Below are 21,266 nucleotides of genomic sequence, written 5' to 3' on the forward strand. Positions count from 1 at the left end.
GTGGCCAGATTAGTTTTATCAGAGGATGGTGTAGAAACATAAGTCACATATGTGGTGGAGGTAGGCCGTTAGTTGAGCAGGGCTACCTCCACTATGGGCTATGGGTTTATTTGAATAATCCAATAGTAAGAAAAACTACCTTCGGGGCTGACTAAAAACGTTGGCTTTCTTCCCGTCTTTATGACTGATGTGGGGGACTATGGACGAGTTTGACTGCCCCCGTAGAGCAGATGTTGCCGTGAAAGCCGCTGCTGCAACAAGAGACGAGACGCGTCTTGGATCACAAATAGGATTCACTGCGCATGCTCCGTCAGATGCTCGGTTTACTGTATATTCACAGTGGAAAAAGGGCAGGCAACAAACCAAGGTTTTTTACGGCAAAGTGACTTCTACCATGTAAATAACCTCCAGGGAAACAAAACGGATTATCAACAGGTATGATTTTTGATTGTTAAATCTGCCGTACTTTCGACTGTATCGGCCTCTCATTGCGTGGCTTTAATTCTAGGCAGTTCATACAGGGTACTTGGAGATTGCTCAGTCTAATGGACGTGCGGATTCGCTACACTGTAGCCCCTGTTCCATCCAACAGTCTAGTCTAAGATCCAACGGGGATTATTCTATCGTACAATGCCATCGACAGTATCCCACCCTTGAAAATAGAAAACGCGCGTAAAAGATATAAAACCGAACGATGCTGTTAAAAGGCATATAGTCACAAATCGCAGAATTTCTCAAATTCTATGCGACATTATTGTGTTTCTAATGTAAAATGTGAATTGTTGGATCATGAAATAGCCTACCTTTGATTCTTAATTAAATATCGCTTTGTCATTTAATCCTTTATTTGATATGTTAAAATGAAGAATTACAGTAGCCTATATGTCTTAGTTTACAGTCAAGAAACAATAGGCTATGCTGAATAACAGCAAAACGGCGACTGATTAAAGATTGACATTGTGGACGTGGTCATGATCTAATATAGATACTAAAACTAGCATATCTCTAAACCAAAATTGATCTTGTTGTGTAGATTAACAGACCAGCCCAATAAACGCCCTAATATGAGTAGACCATAGTTTATTAACGTCCGCCGCGTAATTCCAGGCACCCGATAATCAGACTAAAACATGGATGCTTTATTTGGTATTCATTCTCCGATGGTTTTCAAAAATGCATAGAGTTGGGACGAGTTTATTTGAGGCATTCCCCCAGATGGTATAGATGCATCCCTTGTGCTGGGTTTTTGGGTGTGATCAACAGCTTTCCCACTGCATTTCTGCAAATGTTCACAGCGAGACAAACCAATCTAACCGTACAATCCAACTCATTTGTTTATCCCGTTCCTCCAGACAGACACATTTGCGTCGTCTGTTAAGATCTTTTACCATTGCTTTGTCTTTAACTGACGATTTTTAAAGGCAGCCGATATATAAAAGTATAATAATGTTGCCAGGCTATATGCTGGAGTCTGATCGAACAGTCTCTCTCTCCTCAGATTAAATACTTAAACTAGCACACAGCTCAGTGCTGCCTGTCTGCATAGCATTAGGAATGCTATTTAACAGAAAACGGCAGATAAAAGACAGTCTGTGGAAATGATGACATACCTTACTCAGTTTTGAGAGAGTGAGATAGAGCCATGCAGTGAAAAGAGCTTTTCTGTCTGAGTGAATCCTGACTAGTGGATGGTATTTTTCAGGGATTTTTCTAGGTGTGATGAGACAAAGGAACAAAGGATGCCTTAGAAGAGAGACTGCCTACAAGCCTGGAATCTGCTTCAAAGCACACCAAATGGATCTATCGCCTCCCCTCCAGGCCCCCAGATCATGATACTTGGCTGAAGCTATCATCATCTTTAATGATCCCTCCTCCATCTATGGCGAACTATAGCCATGCAGGGGACCACAACATCTTGCAGAGTGTCTCTCCTCTTGCCACTTTCCTCAAACTGACCTCCCTGGGCTTCATCATCGGCGTCGGAGTGGTCGGCAATCTTCTGATCTCCATCCTACTGGTCAAAGACAAGAGCCTGCATCGAGCGCCCTACTACTTCTTGCTGGACCTGTGCGCCTCCGACATCTTGCGTTCCGCCATCTGCTTCCCCTTCGTGTTCACCTCTGTCAAGAATGGTTCCACCTGGACGTACGGAACCCTAACCTGCAAGGTGATCGCCTTCCTGGGGGTGCTGTCCTGCTTTCACACGGCCTTCATGTTGTTCTGTGTGAGCGTGACCCGCTACCTGGCCATCGCCCACCATCGCTTCTACACCAAGAGGCTGACCTTCTGGACGTGCTTGGCCGTCATCTGCATGGTGTGGACGCTGTCAGTGGCCATGGCCTTCCCCCCGGTGCTGGATGTAGGGACGTACTCCTTCATCAGAGAGGAAGACCAGTGCACCTTCCAGCACCGCTCCTTCAGAGCCAACGACTCCCTGGGCTTTATGCTGCTGCTCGCCCTCATCCTTCTGGCCACGCAGCTAGTCTACCTCAAGCTCATCTTTTTCGTCCACGACCGCCGGAAGATGAAACCGGTCCAGTTTGTGCCGGCGGTCAGCCAGAATTGGACCTTCCACGGGCCGGGGGCCAGCGGCCAGGCGGCGGCTAACTGGCTGGCGGGCTTTGGGAGAGGCCCCACCCCGCCCACCCTTCTGGGCATCAGGCAAAACAGCAACGCGGCGGGCCGCAGACGACTCCTGGTGCTGGACGAGTTCAAGACAGAGAAGAGGATCAGTCGGATGTTCTACATCATGACCTTCTTCTTCCTGGCACTGTGGGGGCCCTATCTAGTGGCTTGCTACTGGAGAGTGTTCGCCAGGGGCCCCGCTGTGCCGGGGGGCTACCTGACTGCCGCCGTGTGGATGAGCTTCGCCCAGGCGGGGGTCAACCCCTTCATCTGCATCTTCTCCAACAGGGAGCTCCGTCGCTGCTTCAGTACCACACTGCTCTACTGCAGGAAATCCAGGTTACCAAGGGAACCCTACTGCGTTATATGAAGGCTGTGATACTTGGCTTTTTTTTTTTTCACGCGGCTTTCTCTGTCTCTCTTTTTTACCCTGATTGATCTTGATCGGGGTTGGGTCCCATTGTACAGCTTTCTCTCTCTTTGTCTGCCTCTTTCCCCTGTATCTCTCTCTTTCTCTCTGTCTCCTCATCCTCCTGTTTCTCCTCTTCCCCCCTCTCTTCTGAGGCAGGAGTTGGACTGTCAGTCACAGGCCTGAGTGTGACGGAACATCAAAGGTGGAAGCTGAAGGGATTGGGATTCGCAGGAAGTCGAGCATCCCTCCTGTGTTTATGTTCTAGTAAACAACTCACTGAGGAAGGCCATGTAGATGCAGAGAAGCAAAAAAATCTACAGAAGAAGAATCGTCAACAAACTGCAGAGAAAGGACTGACCCCCTTGCTTTGGATATTTTGAAGATAATTCTGTGAGGTATAAAATACAAAATTTAAAAAAAAGATGAAAAATTTAAAAAACTCAAAACAAAGAAATGATTACCTTTCAAGGAATCACTGGAATTGTTTTACATTTAAAGAGTTGCACTAAAAAGAAGATGTAAAGAAGGCTTTTTTTGATCAACAGTTGCATTACAAAGACAACTTTTTTTTTCTTTTTCCAAAACCAAACAATGAATGCTTTAATTTGCAACAGACTTCACAATCGCTGTAAGTAAAGCAAAACATGTCGGGTGGCGTAACTGTTGGAATATACCATCACAAGAGGATAAAATGGTTTTAATGTAAGTGATATCTTTTCTCATTTTGGGGCGGGGCTTATCGATGGGGAACAACAATGTGTGGTTTTTGAAGTTGCAACTTAAAATTAGAAATGATTTCTTGTAGTTTTACGATCCATATGTCCCTAGTGTCTGACATTGTTATTTTCCTATCACTTTTTACTAAGAAAAAAAAGACGAATAAACAATGTTTGGATAAAAAAAAAAAAAAAAAAAGAAACATTGCTTTTTGAGAACAACCTTGTGCTTAAAAAAAGACAGTGAAGTTCTAATTCAATGTGTCATGTCCATGTACCTAAACAGACATATTGTTAGAGTAATGCTGAGGCCATCCCAGGGGTTCCTGCCTTAAAGGTTCTGATATTGTCATGTCTTTCGGATGTTGGTTTCTCATATGCTCTTGACAAGACCTTCATACATACAGGAAGGCTTCCCAAATCTGGGCGGAGTGCACGTTCATTTTTAAAAGCTGGTTCACGTTCATGAACATCACAGGCCATACACAATGATCTGCAATGGTTTGCTACCCCCCACTGAGTGCTCGGAGCACAGGGAGTGTGTGTGTGTGTGTGTGTGTGTGTGTGTGTGTGTGTGTGTGTGTGTGTGTGTGTGCGTGTGTGTGTAGGTGTGTGTGTGTGTGTGTGCGTGTGTGCATGCCTGTGTGCGAGTGTATTAGTGTGCCTGTGTGTGTGCGTGGATGAGTGTGCGTGGTCATCAGTGCGTGCCTGTGTGTGTGTGTGTGTGTGCGTATGAATACTTCTGTGTGAATCAGACAACTGTCACTTCAAGACCAGAGCCTTAGTATGAAATCTTGCACAATTTGTAAAAAATGTTAAAAGGCACCGAGTTGTGATTATGTTCCCAACATTTGCTCTCTACTGATTGTTTTCAATGACTTACTTTTCTCTTGTGGCCATTTTAATATTTATTCTGTATTCTTTTTTGTATATTATAGATAGATTGTGTAAGTATGTGAGTCTTTTATTTTGAAGTCCCGGATGTGAGTACAGTTTAAGTTAGGATTGCATTTGCTGAAAGTTTACTGTGTAATCTGTTGCTTACATTTTTGAAAATAAAATTTTACATTTTGCAAACCTGTTTTTATTTTTCACCTCACTGACAACATATGCTATTGCATGAAATGACTCTAACAAGACCATTCATATCTGATTCCAAACCAGACATTTCACCATTACACTATTACAGTTAATGTACCTTAGCCCCACTGCGTTGTGTTTCAATGATGTTAGTTTGTATTGAGTGGTGAGTGGGAGTTTTGAATTTACATCAAGAGCGTCCAGATGAAATGATACAGACCTACATTTTTCCATGCCGAATAATGGATTGTTTTCTCTTGTGTGTTGAGCAAATTCCTTTATTCTTTGATACATTATTTTGCTTTTGCGGAACATGCATTTTAGTGTTCCATATCCTTCTATTTTTCTCTGTAATAATCCAATTAGGATATGACCTATGGCCAAATTGTCTGCAAACACAGAGTAATGTAACGTCGTAAACAAGATTCATGCTTTGTGTGCAACTAACCTGAACATTTTATTGCAAGTGTCCTTGCTTTGCAGTGTTTACAATTACTGCTGTGTTATTTGTTACGTCATTAACAAACCCTTGATGTGTTCAGACTCTCACGCAAAATACATGATTCATTCTGAAACTCTTCAAGCTAAAAGTTATAGTATTCATCAGGTCTCACAGTGGGGTTCTGTCAGCGTGGAGGGCTGATGACTGAACCACCTGCTTTACACCACTTCCAAGCTTCATGCCAGAGTTAATACTGTGGCTCTACATCTGCAACCATGTGATGGTCTTTAGGAATGCAATACAACAGTCATTTAGGCCAGGTGGGATTAATAGTGTTAAGAAAATGAATGCCTTGATTATCAACTAAATAACGAATTGTCTGCCATGTGTGCAACACTGCCTTCAATCACAGTATGTTTTGATTGATGTTTTGTTTTGCAAGGGAATCATTCCTTATTTAAGTAAGAAACCAAAATGATTTCCCGCTCTAATGTAACTTGAAAATGGGCTTCCCATGGGTTGCCTCTGTGCAATTGTGTGTGCTTTTTAACTGTGACACTTCTCATTAGGTTGACTGGAGGCCTATTGGTAAAAATGCCATTATCTTATAAACCGTCACTGGATGTGACCGACCTCCCAGTCCCCTTATCCCTCACCCCATGTAAGCTGTAACCCAACTGTCTGTACCCTTACCCCCCCCCCCCTTTCCTGCCCCGCCCTTTCTGTACAACCCTCTATTTATTTTACAGCCTCATCTGACTGCGTCTGCCACTCTGTTTGATCTGCACCAGTGTCTGGTTGTAATGGTTGTAATTGCTCTCAATACTTTCTCTCACCAGAGACATTTACTTCCTTCAAGATATGCTCTCAAATAGATTCCGAGCTCCTGTTGCCAAATGGGATGTCATTCTGGGTCTGTGATGCTTCTGCCATGCTGATGATGTGTGGGTTCGCTGGGGGGGAGAAATGCTTTAATTTCCTACTTCCCACCTTTTTACGATCGTTTCCTAACCTCATTGGTGATTCTGTACTTTTCACTTCTGATTTGAGACCTTGGCATGGCTTTTACTTTCCATTTCCATCAAAATGACTCCGATCCAGCGTTCCTCCATGTGTATTTTATTGGTGCGGAATGCATGCCGAATGATGTTTCTAATGACTTACCAATGGGATGTGAAAGCCCAGTCTCAGCCTGGTCCTCCTGTGCTGCTGGGGGTGGGCCTGAGACAGTCGGAGCCATCTGCTGAAACACACGTCCTCTTTCTGGGGGAAGAAATAACTCATCTTTGCTGGGCCATCTGCACGGTGGAGTGTTTTTATTTGTAAATAATGCATGTCTGTTCTTTTTAATTAAAGCACAGTAAGGATCTTTTCAGGGGAGCACTCCAACATAGACTAGAGGAAAAGATGGGAGAAAAGAGGAAAAAGAGAGAGAGAGAGATAAGAGAGAGAGAGAGAGAGAGAGAGAGAGAGAGAGAGAGAGAATATGGTGGAGAGAGGAGGACGTGTGGCAGAGAGAGAGGAGAAGAGAGCTCTGTGTAGCTGACTGCTCATAAGCCCTTCTCTTAATCAACCCCTAAGCCCCAGCCCCTGTGCACCTGTTGAGATCTGACTGGATTGGATTAGGGAAAGCAATATGGCTGTAATTCCAACCAACCAATCAGAGGGCCTCGTGAAGCTTGAACCACACCGCTAACACTAATCAGATTTTCTCAGATGCCTTCAAGTCTAGAAATGATAACGAGTGGTCAGTATGTCACTACGTGGTCAGTGTGTCAGTACGTTTTTCACTGTTCTGATGTGGTAGTTAATAAATCACCAACAGAACGTGATTGCAAACCTATTCATACAGGATCTCAGATTGATACACTACCATTTTGGTTGTGGCATATTAAAAAAAATAAAAGTAATACAGGGAAGTGTGCAAAAGCAGGCCAAACAGCGGGGGATTGGTCAGCATGGCCCACAAATCAGGGAGAGGGGAGGGGGAGTTGAGAAGGGGGGTGAGGGGGTGGGGGGGGCGGTGAGTAACAGTGGTCTAGAGCAGTCCTGGACCACTCCATTAAAGTCCTGTTAGCAACATGCTGCTCAGCCAGATAGAGGCCACAAGGTCTTAGATTCCATCAGCCGCCTTTGTAAAATATGGCATCCATGGCCAATAGCTATCGACATGCCTGAGGTTGGACTGCGGAGGGGGAGCTGAGAGCTGCTTGTTCTTGTCTGGCTCACCAAAGGACCCCTTGTCATATTGACTGATCATAAGAATGTTCTAATTAATAACGTTAAATGAATGATAATGTGGAGACATTTTTATTGGACCACAGTGGGAGGTAAAATGGGCTCTCTCTATGTTTCTCTCTCTCTCTTTCTCTCTCTATCTCTTGCTCCTACATCTCTGTGTGTGTGTGTGTGTGTTTGTGTGTGTGTGTGTGTCTCCAACAGTGTGTGTCGGACATTGAGAGAACTTTTCATGCTGCGTCGTTGTAAATTGTGTCCTCAGCGCTATGTCAACTCATGAAGTAGATTTTCTCGCGGGGCACCAGTAAATGTCATTACTAAAGCTATTACAACATTAAAACCTCTCTCCAGCTGTTGAATCTCAAACCCAAACAGCTGGAGCAATATCTCCAAATCCATTTAGTGACAAGCTTGTCCAAAAAAGATGCCTGTGGTAGACTATAAAAGCGGCATATTGTCTAATAATATGTATGCAAGATACCAGGGGAGAGATAGAGAGAAGGTCCTATAAAATATAAGATCATGATGATGATTCTCATTCCCTGGAGGGTAGCCTTGGAGAGTCCTAGCTATTTATCGGCTGACAAGTTGACAGCCCTTACGAGGAGCAGGGGTCTGTGAATACCAATCATCAGACTGATGTCTACTGAACATAATATTTGGATGTGGATAGAAAGTGATGCCAACTGACCAAACATGACTTTATTTCGTAATTCGCCCCCCCACCCCCTAGTCTCGCCACACTAGTAGGTTATAAAATACTATCCCTGATTTAAATATTAACTGATTAAACAGCGGGGGGAGCTTCAAAGGTTCGGCCTTGCATATTTAAATGGATGTTTTTTTCCTGTAATGTGGGATTTAAGAGGAGATGCATTTACGTATTGCCTTGGTGGGATTTAGGCAAGGCAGAATCCCCATGCACCTGGAGAAGAAGAAGGAGGAGAATATGTCTTAAGCTGCAGGAGGTTCCAGATAACGCTGTCTGTTTAGGTTCCTGAAGCCTGACTTCCATGTCTCTTATAGACACGTTTGCTTCGACTAAGCGTGATGTTGGGTGTGAATTCCTGTACTGGAATTATAGGTTACAGTTAGATATGGCAGAGTGTTGTCAGGTTGACTGGGTCATCTGTTCCCACAAGTTAAGTTAACAGACTAGATTCCAGACTTTTGATTGGAAGTAGAGACATTCTGTGAGGCACTGAGCTACAGTCCTCAGACAGTGAACTACAAGGATTTACATTTAGTCATTTAGCAGAGGCTCTTATCCAGAGCGACTTACAGTAAGTACAGGGACATTCCCCCCTGAGGCAAGTAGGGTGAAGTGCCTTGCCTCACGACACAACGTAATTTTTCTAGCTGGGAATCGAACTGGCAACCTGATTCTGATTTATAGCCCGATTCCCCAACCGCTCAGCCATCTGACCCCGGATGTTGCCGTGACAGCATGCAGCACCTAGAGAGGAGATAATGACGCACGTGCTGCCTCGGGCAGCAGAGAAGGTGCGAGACTGACTTGCGAAGATGTCCCCAGCCTGCTTAACCTATGGGGCCCTGCAGCAGCCCATGTCCAGTACCACAGTAAGGCTCTAACAAGTGATTGTGTTTACCTCCTAATCCGAGAGCCTGAATGTCAGGGAATCAGTCCTGCTCAATCAGACCCACAGGACCCACAGATGCTGAGAGCGTTGGGGCAGCGAAGGCTAGAGGGATGGAGGGATGGAGGGATGGAGGGATGGAGGGATGGAGGGAGGGATGGAGGAAGGGATGGAGGGATGGAGGGAGGGAGGGATGGAGGAAGGGATGGAGGGATGGAGGGATGGAGGGATGGAGGGATGGAGGGATGGAAGGATGGAGGGATGGAGGGATGGAGGAAGGGATGGAGGGATGGAGGGATGGAGGAAGGGATGGAGGGATGGACAGAACCTGATTAGAGGACAGACAGTACATGGCTGTCATGCTACAGTAACACATGTGCTAAAGTTAGATTGGGGGAAGAGTAGGGGCTTGGTTTAATCCCCCACATGGATTACCAGCGTCTTTCATGCCAGATTAAAGATTCATGATACACATCATGCCTCCCAAATCCTTGATCCTAATGGAGACAAGATCAATGGATTTGATACATTCTGGTCAACATCTCTGTACCTGCTCCTGTCTTGTAATATACATAGAGAAACGCAGATTGGTCGGTTTATTTCAGCATTTGTGTGTTTTTTTGTTTGTTTTTTACAATTATTGTAGCAATTCAGAGTCTAGTGGTCTCAAACAACAGATCGGTACGTTTTACGATACAAAAGACAGATTATCATCTCTCAACCGTAAAACCATTTATTATTTGTTATTAAGCTCATAGACGTAGTGTAAAAGACTGATGTTGAAGCATCAGCAGATATGAAAAGCAATATATATAGGTCACATGAACATTGAACTGTCCATTGTTCCACCGTCTGTCTGTGGAACTGAAATATTCCCCTTGACAGCATCAACACACGAAGCTCTATATTCCAAACAATGAAGTGCTGAATCTAGACCAAGCCAAACTGCCTGATAGCAAAAAAAAGAACTACGAAATAGACTGCAAATATTTTCATAACTGAGTGAAATATTTAAAAGCCTTTCCCTAACTATGGATTGTATGTAGTTCTTTACTGACCGCAGAGATGAAGACACCAGTGTTGTGTTTTCACGTCTGTGGTTTCTTCTCTCCATAGGCCATGCTGTTAAAAGATGTTAAAAGCCAAATATATGCATTACTGTGTCTACCACATGTAAGCTCCCTTATCTATCCTGAGGGAGGATTCATATAGTGTATCAATTTTAAAGAGTAAAACCATGATAGTCTATAAATGCAAGCACATGCTAGCCCAGTGCACTGTAGGCTAAAGGAGAGATTAGCATGTTATGCCTGGTGGTTATCTGTGAATATTTCTCAACTTGGCCTCTTTTTTTCTCTGTCGGAGTTAGCGTGTTCATCGTTATAACTAGCTTCATCCCTGCAGCATGGCTGTGATATGGAGGAAGTCTTAGCCATAGATGTGTGATGTTTTGAATATTTTTGTTTTTGATCCAGTGGGCGATGCAGTTAGCCCTGCATTCTGTTGTTGTTCTGGGAGATTGTGTTTATCAGTGTTGAGACATGCGTTTTGTTCCTTGCTAATTCTGCCTGTGTTGTGGCAAAGCCAGAGGCTTTGGAGAAGCTTTTATCCACTCGCTTCCTCTGTTCTAGTCTGTTCAGCACATTCTGCCTCTTTCTTTTTCTGTCTGTTTCTGTTTCTCTCTCTCTCGATCCTTCTCTCCCACTCGTTTTTTATAACCTCTTTTACCGTCTGTCCCCGATGCTCTCTCTCTCTCTCTGCCTCTCTCTCTCTGCTTCTCTCGCTCTCTTTCGCTCTGCCTCTCTCTCTCTCTCTTGCTCCCTCTCTTTCTCCTTTTTTATTTTTGGAAACATCTAATTCTTGTGAGTCAGACCTGTCACGCTCACAGAGAGACTGGCCTAGCAACCCTCATCTCTTTGGTCCAGAACTTTCCCACTCCAGATCTTAGAACTGAACTGAACAGAACAAAAGTATGTGTTCTGAAAATAACACACACATATTCATGCACATCCCCATACATACATACATACATACATACATACATACATACATACATACATACATACATACATACATACATACATACATACATACATACATACATACATACATACATACATACATACATACATACATACATACATACATACATACAACTATTTGTAGTGCATATAGACTAGTGCATCACAATAGGAACACGTTACGGATTGTGAGGATTTGCTTGTGACTGGCGATTGTGTTCATAATCATGTAGGGTGTGGAAAGAGATTATTTTCCACATTCCCCAAATGTGGTTTATAATTTACTGCATTTTACATGGATCTCGATATGCTGTGCACAAATATGAAAATGTTGAACCGTAAAGCCAAGATGTCCTTGAATTCACATCAGCCAGTGGTGTCCCTTGAGAGACTCAACATTGAGATGTCAGAATGAGCCTGACATCTCTTGTGATTTCATCTGGAGAGATGTTGATGGTGATGGATGCCGGTTTACTGAATGATTGTCATGTCATTCACTCACATCACCGTCCTCTCCCCAAGGAGAATAGCCCAGCTCTGCCTTGTGGGTCTGATATGGAGTGGAACTGGCCTTGCCTTAGTTCCCAAGCCCTTCATGAACACAGACACATGTTCTGTAGAGTGCCACTGCTAGCTGGGTCCTGCCTACAAGCACTCCAAGACTCCTACCTAATTTGTCCAGTGCAAATCTAGGAATATGCACCACCGCATCCACTATACCACATCCAATACACCACATCCAATACACCACATCCAATACACCACATCCAGTACAACGCATCCAGTATGTAACCTACCTGGGACTCCCTGTCTAGGCATGTAGGAAGTGACATCGCAGCCAGGCTGGATTTCAGGACCACTCCCTGTTGCTCGATCCACGGTTGTGTCTCTGTGACTGGATGAAGCCGACACAGACATGGAGAAAGACAAGACTGGAGGGTCAGGGAGTACAGGCTCCAAGGGTACAAGACTGGAGGGTCAGGGAGTACAGGCTAGAAGGACGCAAGAGCTGCAGACCTGCCTTCTGAGCTTCTCCCTTTATGACCATTTGTTCAATTATAAAAAGTCATTGTCTCTCTTTCCAAGGAGAGTTTGTTCTTACTGATTAATCTTTGGGCTAATGAAATAGATAACCTGCTGAAACGAATCACACATTTTCTGCACAGCACTAAAAACCATAATGGGTACTTTTTGTAATGTTTGATGATGGTTTTTGTGCCTGAGGCAAGAGAACAGAGCTTAATGCCCCCATTCAAACAGCAGTGTTATTGTACCATAATATTCTGCTGCTTTAATAAGTATTGTCTATTGCTGGAGGTTTATGGAAAGGCAGTGTAATAACTCTCTGTGCTGTAGTTAAGTCTACTGGACCTTTGTGTTGCAGTTCTGCACATCAGTCAGTTACAGAGTGAAACTACAACAAAAAAAAACATTTTATTGATTTCACTCTTCACGCTTTGGCTGTTTAGTCGCTCAAGGCCCAAAATTCAAAATCTACTAACCACCACATATGAAAGCAGGATTGTACTCCAGCATTGCATGTTTACTTAGCTCGATAGGCCTGTTTTGCATAATGTACAAACCTGAAGGTATATATTTATGAACCACAGATAAATCTTTAATGGTGGCATGCATCAGCAGAATCTTTCCAAAAGCTTACATATTTAATGCAGGGGCATGAAAGACCTGAACTGGACATGGGTGCACGTGTGATGTATGGAGGCACAGCTGAGAGCACTCATTCAGTCTTGAATCACACAGGCCCCAAAGACAACCACCAGACTTCTATTTAGTCATCCACGGAACATGGCCCCACAATACACTGTAGTTTGAGAGCAGTTCTCTGAGTCACCGGGAGGTTCCTCTGTGCTCAAGCTACAGTAGGTTTCTGCAAGCAAATGGCCTAAGACAGTGTTGACTATTATGTAACAATCGCACAGCCCAAATGAACCGAGGCCTGTCGTGCCGCTGTGCATGATGTGTGTGCCGTATGCAAGGGGCTTCAAGTGTGAAATGAGATTTAATTTATATTGATTCTAGTGTTTGCTCTCTTTAAAAGCTAGCACCCCCTGTGGGACCGTTCAATCTACACTTTTGCCTGCAGTGATCATCATCATAGATAGTATACAGCAGCTCCATATAAATGATAGAAGCTTGGGTGATATGAACCTGCTTGCCAAGCTTAATCAGAGAAATGGACACCCTATAGCGTTACAGGATAGAGTAGCAGGCTACTGGCCTCCAGCCTGGGAAGTGACAAGAGCAGAACCATATCATATCTTCACAAGCCAGGCGGATCTCTGGATCTGCTGTACCAGAGTCGAATGGGATGTTCACTACTGCACAATGCAGTTGCCCCAAAGCCAGTTGATGTTTTAGAACCCTGCGGGGTTCCAAAACTCTCTCTATCTCAGAACTTTGTCGTTTGACAGTTCTTTTGATGTCTCCTGGACACTGAGATGTTCTAGAAGGCTTGTGATGTTCTGTTCTTTTTTTTCATAACCCTACCTAACCCCACAGATAAGTGATGTTCTAGGAATCTGTGATGTTGCAGAATGTTGTTCGGAATTCTTTTCATGTCTCCTAAACCCTGTGATGTTCTAGAAGGCTTGTGATGGGCTTTTTAATTTTTTTAATTTTTTTTACATGAAGTGTGTCATCTCTGAACTGGACCATGTGAGGAGAGACTCTTTAGCCTCTACTTGGGCCAGGGCCAAATCATGGCCAAATTAGATCAGTGATTCTGCTTCATGAACGGTGGGTCAGATCATCACCGCTGCATTCAGGCTCAGCTCTCCTTTTCTTCCTGAAACATCTACAGCCCTCTACAGTGGACTACAAATGCTTGTTGTCATCCAGTATTCTGATTATTTTCAGTTCAACAACCATTGTCAAGACAGCAGGACAACAAATAACTGGGGTCTGTATCTGATATCATAGTCCCTATCCAGCATGTTAGTTTGGGATGTTCAAGTTCTCTGGATTCAGTTTTCTCCGTCTCCGACTGCATGTCTGTCATGATCATTAGATTGAGCTTGTACATGTAGAAAACAGAGAGAGAGAGAGAGAGAGAGAGAGAGAGAGAGAGAGAGAGAGAGAGAGAGAGAGAGAGAGAGAGAGAGAGAGAGAGAGAAAATGAGAGCGCGTAGACAAAGAGAAAAAAAAAAGAGATTAAAACAAAGAGAAAGAAACATACATTTCAGATTGGGTTATGACTCCTGTGCCCCAAGTGTGTCTGTCAAAACATTGTTGGAAATGGAAGAGAAAAGAGCTCGTATGAGCTTTGTGTTTACAGCAAGACAGGAAGGAGGGGCGGGGAGGCAGGGTAAGGAACGACAATGGAAAGAAAGTCTGTTAAAATAAATATGTGTTTTTTCATCTCTGCCGACCCTGGGGATTGTATTCTCATTTCGGGTCTGCCGCTGCTTCTCATGGCCGTGCTCTCGTGTTGTTGTCAGCAGTGCAGAATGGTTCAGGAACACACAGTCTGAGACTCGCAGTCTGCACATTGACCACAGAAGGAGGGTGGGGAATGAAGCTGTCAGGCTGAGCTGGAGTGTCGATCAGAGAGGGGAACATCTGGCCTCCCCCGCAGACATACTCTCGTATGCAGACACTTTGCTCTGAGAGAGGGTGTCGAGCCCAGGGTGGAGGGGCTGTCTCTGTGTCCTCACCATAACCAGAAGCTAAGCCACCTTTCCACAGTCTCCTGCCCTGAGTCACCATGGACCACTGGCAAATATCCCAGGGGGGATGGGGGGGGGACACGACCCCCCAACACAATACGATTTATCCCCCCCAATATACATTACAACGTAGGTAATGTGTTACAGCACTACTTTTGGTGTCCTCCCTCAAAATTGCCCTTCAAAACCTTTCATTTAATTATCCCCCCCTGAAAGGATGTATAAGATTTTCTCCCCTGCCATGGACGGACACCCAGTATGGCTGTTTCATTAGGCCTTTTCACAATCCACAGGCCTCTGGATGGTGGGCTGTTTGGGAGGCTGTCCGTACAGACGAGATTTAGCCTGAGCCTCTGTGCTCTTTTGTTTTTGTCTCAGTGTCGTCGGAAGCTGCAGACTTGACTACAGAGAAATTCTTAAAGGGGCAGTTCTGTTATTGTCTAAGTGGAACATTTTGGGATTGAGTCATGCACTGTCATGCACCAGATTCGTTTTTTTTTATTTTCTTCCAGTGCTGTATATGCAATTTTTAAGGTCTGTGAAAGTCAAACAATTAAATTCCATTCACGTTTGAGTGAAATGCTGCTTTTAAAAGACTTGGCCATCACATGATTGGTCCAGCATTTTGTAGAGGAAGCAGTTTGATTGCCAAGAGGATCTACCATGCCCCCCACCAGCGCAGACACAGGTCACTGGCTCCCTGTCTGCCTTATCTTCCTCCGAGAGGGCCTCAGAGCGCTGTCTTCGCCCAGCTCCACTCAAGATAAGGCCTAGAATAGACCGCTTCTCTGACAGGACAGCGGCGGACGATAAGACCGCACTATCCACAGCTTTGAGGTGGAGATGGGAGACGTGAGGGGGGAGGAGGAGAGGGCACACAGGCGGGGGCGGAGCACAAATATTCTGGCAAATACTGCTGGCCTACGCACATCATCACTGATAGGGGGTCCTATGTCAATGCTTACCCTTTGACCTCTGTTTGTTCAAGCCCGGATAAGAGAGAGAGAGAGAGAGAGAAACGTTCTATCGGTACACAATGCATCTGCTCTTTATTGGCTCTCTGCTCTCAGGTGATCATTGATTTTCTGTATTGACCCCCTGTGCTGGAAAACATGGCCGATAGTCGGTTGTTACACCGTTCAGCCTCGCTGCGATAAGAGAATTACTAGCTGTGGAGCGTCGGCTGGTTGGCGTTTGCTCCCTCCAAGCACAGTCAGATGGAGGCAAAGCGAAAGTGCATCTGAAAAGGCCTTTTTCCTCTGGCATGCAAACACAATCAATACCTCTGTGTCTTAGTAAATGAGATCATGTGGACGGGTCGTGCCAGTCAGCAAATGAGCTCGACTGTAACCCCCTTGTGTGCCCGGTGACTCCATTCTCTATTAGGGAGCACTGGACGGGGCTAATTGAATTGGCCTCAACAAGCTGAGGGGCTTGGCCCCTCTTTCTTTAGCGACAGCAGATATTCAGCTTTGATAGCTTCATCCCCCGGAGCTGGGACATGTTCAACATGTTAGATCTGCTTAATTCATACTGTGCCTTCTTCCATGTTTAATGTAGCAGCTAGTTTGTGGAAGCTTCCCAGCGAGCGACGAACGGCGGCGTGATTAAGATGCATCAGTCTCCACTTCTTGTTACTTTGAGTAAATAAACCACAATGGCAACAATCAAAAGCAAGTTCATTATTATCTGCTCCGAAGCAGACAATGACAAACCAATACTGTCCTCGGTCCACGGTTGAATCCTTGCCAGCAACATGATGGCTTCCTTTGTCCAGAAATTTGAATGAAAGAAAAATGAGAATGATTGAGAGAGAAAAGACATGAAAAGAGAGAGACAGAGAGACAAATGGTGAGGGCAGAACGGTCGATGGGTTGGGGCTAGAACTACACATCCCAAGTAAAAAAAAAAAGAGATTGCTGATGAAGTGTTTCAAGCCATCCGCTCAAATTGCTGCACACTGATATTAAGCATTCATAGCATACCAGCTAATTAGGACACCATTAGCATCTCCCACTCTCTCTCTCTCCCTTTCTTTCTCTGTCTCTCTGTATCTCTCTCTCCCCTTCTCTATTCCTGTTCGCTCCTTACTTTATACCTCATTATTCCATCACTACTTTATCAGAAGCTCTGAGGCCAAAAGCCCATTTATCATTTTCCAGCCATTACAAGGGTTATTCTATCGAAACACTTGCATTTACATAATAGTAGGCACACTGGTGGCATGGTGTCCGTACTGCTTTGAAGTCTCAGTTCCATATTTCCCCTGTGAAACAACAGCCCATAATACTCTTCTATATGACGTTCTTGCATTTAGAACAAGGCCTGTGGATGTCTTACATACAGTTAACACGCGCACTGTGTGTTCTATCATGCAGCTGGCAAGCCAAACAAAATGTACAACGGGAGGTTATATAAGTGTTGTGCCTGTGTGTTCAGAGCACTACAAAAAGCTTATGGCCCTCTCTGGCCTTATCTGTACAGGTGGAATTCATGAGGGTTTGAGGTGGGCTAAAGACCACAATAGGCACTTTGTGTGGTCAAATGCGTAAATGTAATGTCATGAAATGATCTGGAAATAAGTCAATCAGCCAGTGTACTTCACAGTGTTAAGGAATGATTATTCCTGAGTGCTTTTGGCTCACTTCCTGTAGATAAGTACAAACACGCCTTACTCATCATAGTCATGTTCCCAGGAGGATTCTGCCCCTGGTCCTTACAATACAGCCTCATGACAAACGATCTGGGCCGTGGACTTCTGAAAGCATATTCAATCAAACAACAGTTGACAGAGGTAGGCTTCATGACCTGTAAAATTGCATTGTGAAAGGATATTTCCTACTCTCAAACAAAATGGAAATGAAATTCCTCTGCGAAGAAACCCTTTTACAGAACAGCTAATAGGAGGAGATAGCCTGCAAGCATTTCATCCAAAATGTTGTGAAAAAAAAAGTTTAATTTTCTTGTTCGCTTTGTCTCTGTGAGACAAAAACAAGCAGGCTTTAATCCCATGTGACGTGAGCAGTCACGAGGAAGAGATGGAGAGCTAACGGAAAAAAGAATGAGGAAGCCAGCTCCGGAAGAGAGATAGAGGTAAAGAGAGAGAGAGAGAGAGAGAGAGGATGAAGGAAGAAAACTGAGTGAAGAGAGGGAGCAAAGTGGAGGGAGAGGGAGCGATGGAGAGAGGCAGAGAGGAAAAGTAAGAGTGCAAGAGGGGGGGAGAAAGACTCGGAGATGGAGAGAGAAAGAGAGAGACGAGTGCCCTGTCTCTTTCCCTAGGGCCCCCCTTGAGATAACGTGAAGAGACTGCTACTGTTAATATCTCCCTTTAAAAGGCCCCTGCAACGCTGGATGGGTGACCCCGTGTGCCTTTGGGACAAGAGGCCAGCTGGGTTGTGGGTACTGCCTCAGCACTTCTCCTAATTCACTTGTTATTCATCCTGAACTTGATTCAGTTTTGTTGTGCGGTGCTGTTTTGAGTTTGGGTAGCATTGTGTTGTAGTGCGCTGTGTTACGTTGTGTGGGTGGTGTTGTGTTATGATGTGTGGTGTTAGGTTGAGTGATGCGTTCAAAGTGGTTTAAAGTCGATCATCACCCTTTTTACCAAGAAGCGGGCAAACGTCTTTACCTCAGTAGACTACAAGAAGATAGAAGTATTGTGTCAAAGTGTCAAATGAGAGAGCTCTTGGCTCTTCTCTCCTTTTCAACCATCCATCCATCACTCTTTCTCCACCTCTTTTTCTCCTGGATAATGGGCGGCCCTCTTTGGATCGGTAATCCCTCTGCTCCTCTACAGCAGGTCATGGATTGAGAGTGTGAAACCTGATCAGGCTATGGAGGAGAAGCCTGTACGTGTGAGTAGGTGTGTGAGTGGGCGTTCAAACGGATTCTGCTGTTGGGTTGCAATATAACACACTCTGTCAGCACAGCCTATTCTCTGCTGAATCCAGGGGCCTTCAAACAGTCACTCTTCAAGATGTGACAGCCTGCCAAAAGAGAACAAGAGTTCCCTATTATCAAGACACTTCTTCTCAACTCCCCTCGGTCTTACAATGTCCAGTAAAACGCGTATGTTTCGCCACTGATTCGATATTGTTGAGAAAAGAGGCACACAAAGGATGAAGGAGAAGACGGTTTGTCGGCATTGTTCATGGCGAAAGCTTGAATCATCCCTCTGAATGAGTTTCACCCTTCATCAGCCGGGCGTTGACGAGGAAGCCATGGTGTTGATTCCCTCAGCAGGAAGTGAGAGGGAGACATATGCTCCAGATTTATATCTGTTAGCACAGAACACATAACACAACGACACCTCAGGGATGTTTTGATTCGGTGAGAACCCATGGTGCCAGATGAAGTGTCGGCAAACATAAATAACTGACTGTTTCCTGCCAGACACAGGCAGTACCATTGATGTTTTTGAGAAGAAAGAATATTGACATTTCTCACAATTGTCACATTGCTGCAGTAGTGCTATGGAGTGATCAAATGTAGAGTGAAGACAACGGAAGGATGGAAAGAGGGATGAAAAGAGGGGGCGGGGGAGCCAGAGGGCTGGGGTGCCAGGTGTCAGGGCTTGACATGTGGAAATAAGTCTTGCTCAACGAAGAGTGTGATGGTGTTACTTGTTCCATGATGTTACGCACTTCCTTTGACATTACTCTTAGAAATTAGAAATGCTCTACATTTTAGTTTGTTGTTCCTTCCACCACACCACACTCCGGCCTCGGTTCCCTTTGCTCAGTCTGGAAAGGATGGATTTCTAAGCTTTCTGTAATTGATGTCACGGCCAAAACTACTTTGGGTTTGTCAGACAGAAAGCTGTCTCAAAGCAGAATCATTCTGGCAAGAGAGTCCCTGACTGAACCAAGGAGAGAAGACATGAGGAAGGGAGAGAGGAGAGGAAGGGAGAGGGGAGAGGGGAGAGGGGAGAGGGGAGAGGGGAGAGGGGAGAGGGGAGAGGGGAGAGGGGAGAGGGGAGAGGGGAGAGGGGAGAGGGGAGAGCGGAGAGGGGAGAGGGGAGAGGAGGGGAGAGGGGAGAGGGGAGAGGAGGGGAGAGGAGAGGAGGGGAAAGGAGGGGAGAGGAGGGGAGAGGAGGGGAGAGAGACAGAACTATATCCCTCTGCCTCTCTTTCCTTTTCACCTTCGGGAACGATCAACTTCTTTCCCAAGTGGCTTTCACCATATTCTGTGTGTGTGTGTGTGTGTGTGTGAACATTCACACACATACACAGCCACACACACATGCACACACACATGGACACACTTCTCTGTCCAGTCCCCAGTAAAGCAGATCCAGGCTAATTCCGGGAGGTTCTCTGGGGAGAAGTGGGGGGCTCAGCCTGTGTGTGTGACTGCTGGCAGCTGCGGCGTCCTATGGCGTCCTAGGGGTTAACTCAGCTCCGCTGCCCAGTCACGTAGAGTTAATGGACACGCTGCAGAATGGAAGTGCAAGACCACACAGCAGTATCTGGAACACGTCTGAGGTGTGGTACCTCTTCATGTGTATGTGCGTGTGCATGTGTGTGTCTAAGAGAGAAGAGAGACAAAGCAAATTAGGGCTTGTGTGGATGTGTCCGTGGGCTTGTTTGTATGTGCGTTTGTGTGAGTGAGAGAGTTTCTGTGTGTGTTTGAGATTGTGTGTGTGTGTCAGTCTTGCGCCCCCCCCCCCCCCCCACACACACACACACACCCTGTGAGGTCAGAGAGGTCCAGGAGGGCTTGACTCAGCTTCTCACAGTTTTGTATTTCTAATCTTTCTGATTCACACCTGGGGGTCAGTGGCTCCAACATGTCTCCTCCAAGCTCATCAAAAACAGCCATGGAAGAGGACAGGCCCAAAATATCATCAGGCCCCCGTCATTAGCATCAGTCGATGTTCAAAATGTCAATCCACATACCCCACAATGCATTGCCAGAGGACTGCCGTGGCTGTGTGTCCGTCCTTGTACGCATCTAACAAGAGAAGCACGGATGACAGACGCGGAGGTGTGATTTTCCCCTTCCTGGTTAATTAGAGATGCTGGCGTCGTTCTGCAGGGAAGAATATTCTGGACTGGTTGTTTGACGACTTCTACAAAACACCATCTGAGGGTCCTGTGTCAGGGTTTGAGCATCGCCATGTTGTGCCTCAGACTGCCATGAAATGAAATGTTTATTTGCTTCTCGTTTTTGCGAAAAAGCAACAATATTTGCCATGCTTTGGATCTGATGGCAGCCGCGGTGAGGAGAAATGAGGACGAACACATCTGACAGTCTGCTCCACTTCCCCTGGGTGCCCAGTCTGAATTGCGTTCTATTTCACAGATTGTGTGTGAACTGTGTTTATTTATTTATTTATTTTTATTCTATAAACATATAAACACTGTTTCAACTACAGTTTGAACACTCCTCCATTTATCTATTTGGACCTGACGGTGGTGGATTCCCTGCATTCTGCAGATTGCATGCA

General features: G+C 45.1%; 1 protein-coding gene across 1 annotated transcript; it reads left to right on the top strand.

Moving 5' to 3' along the window:
* Nucleotides 1-347: 347 nt before the first annotated feature.
* gpr85 (G protein-coupled receptor 85) lies at nt 348-4,830 on the top strand. Its single transcript, XM_084701452.1, has 2 exons — nt 348-435; nt 1,703-4,830. Exon 2 carries the CDS (start codon nt 1,862-1,864, stop codon nt 2,993-2,995), a length of 1,134 nt encoding a protein of 377 aa, XP_084557578.1. The 5' UTR covers nt 348-435; nt 1,703-1,861; the 3' UTR covers nt 2,996-4,830.
* The last annotated feature ends 16,436 nt before the right edge of the window (nt 4,831-21,266 follow it).

This window comes from Hypomesus nipponensis, chromosome 7 (assembly GCF_054491055.1).
Source record: "Hypomesus nipponensis isolate SF chromosome 7, ASM5449105v1, whole genome shotgun sequence".
Classification (NCBI taxonomy): Eukaryota; Metazoa; Chordata; class Actinopteri; order Osmeriformes; family Osmeridae; genus Hypomesus; species Hypomesus nipponensis.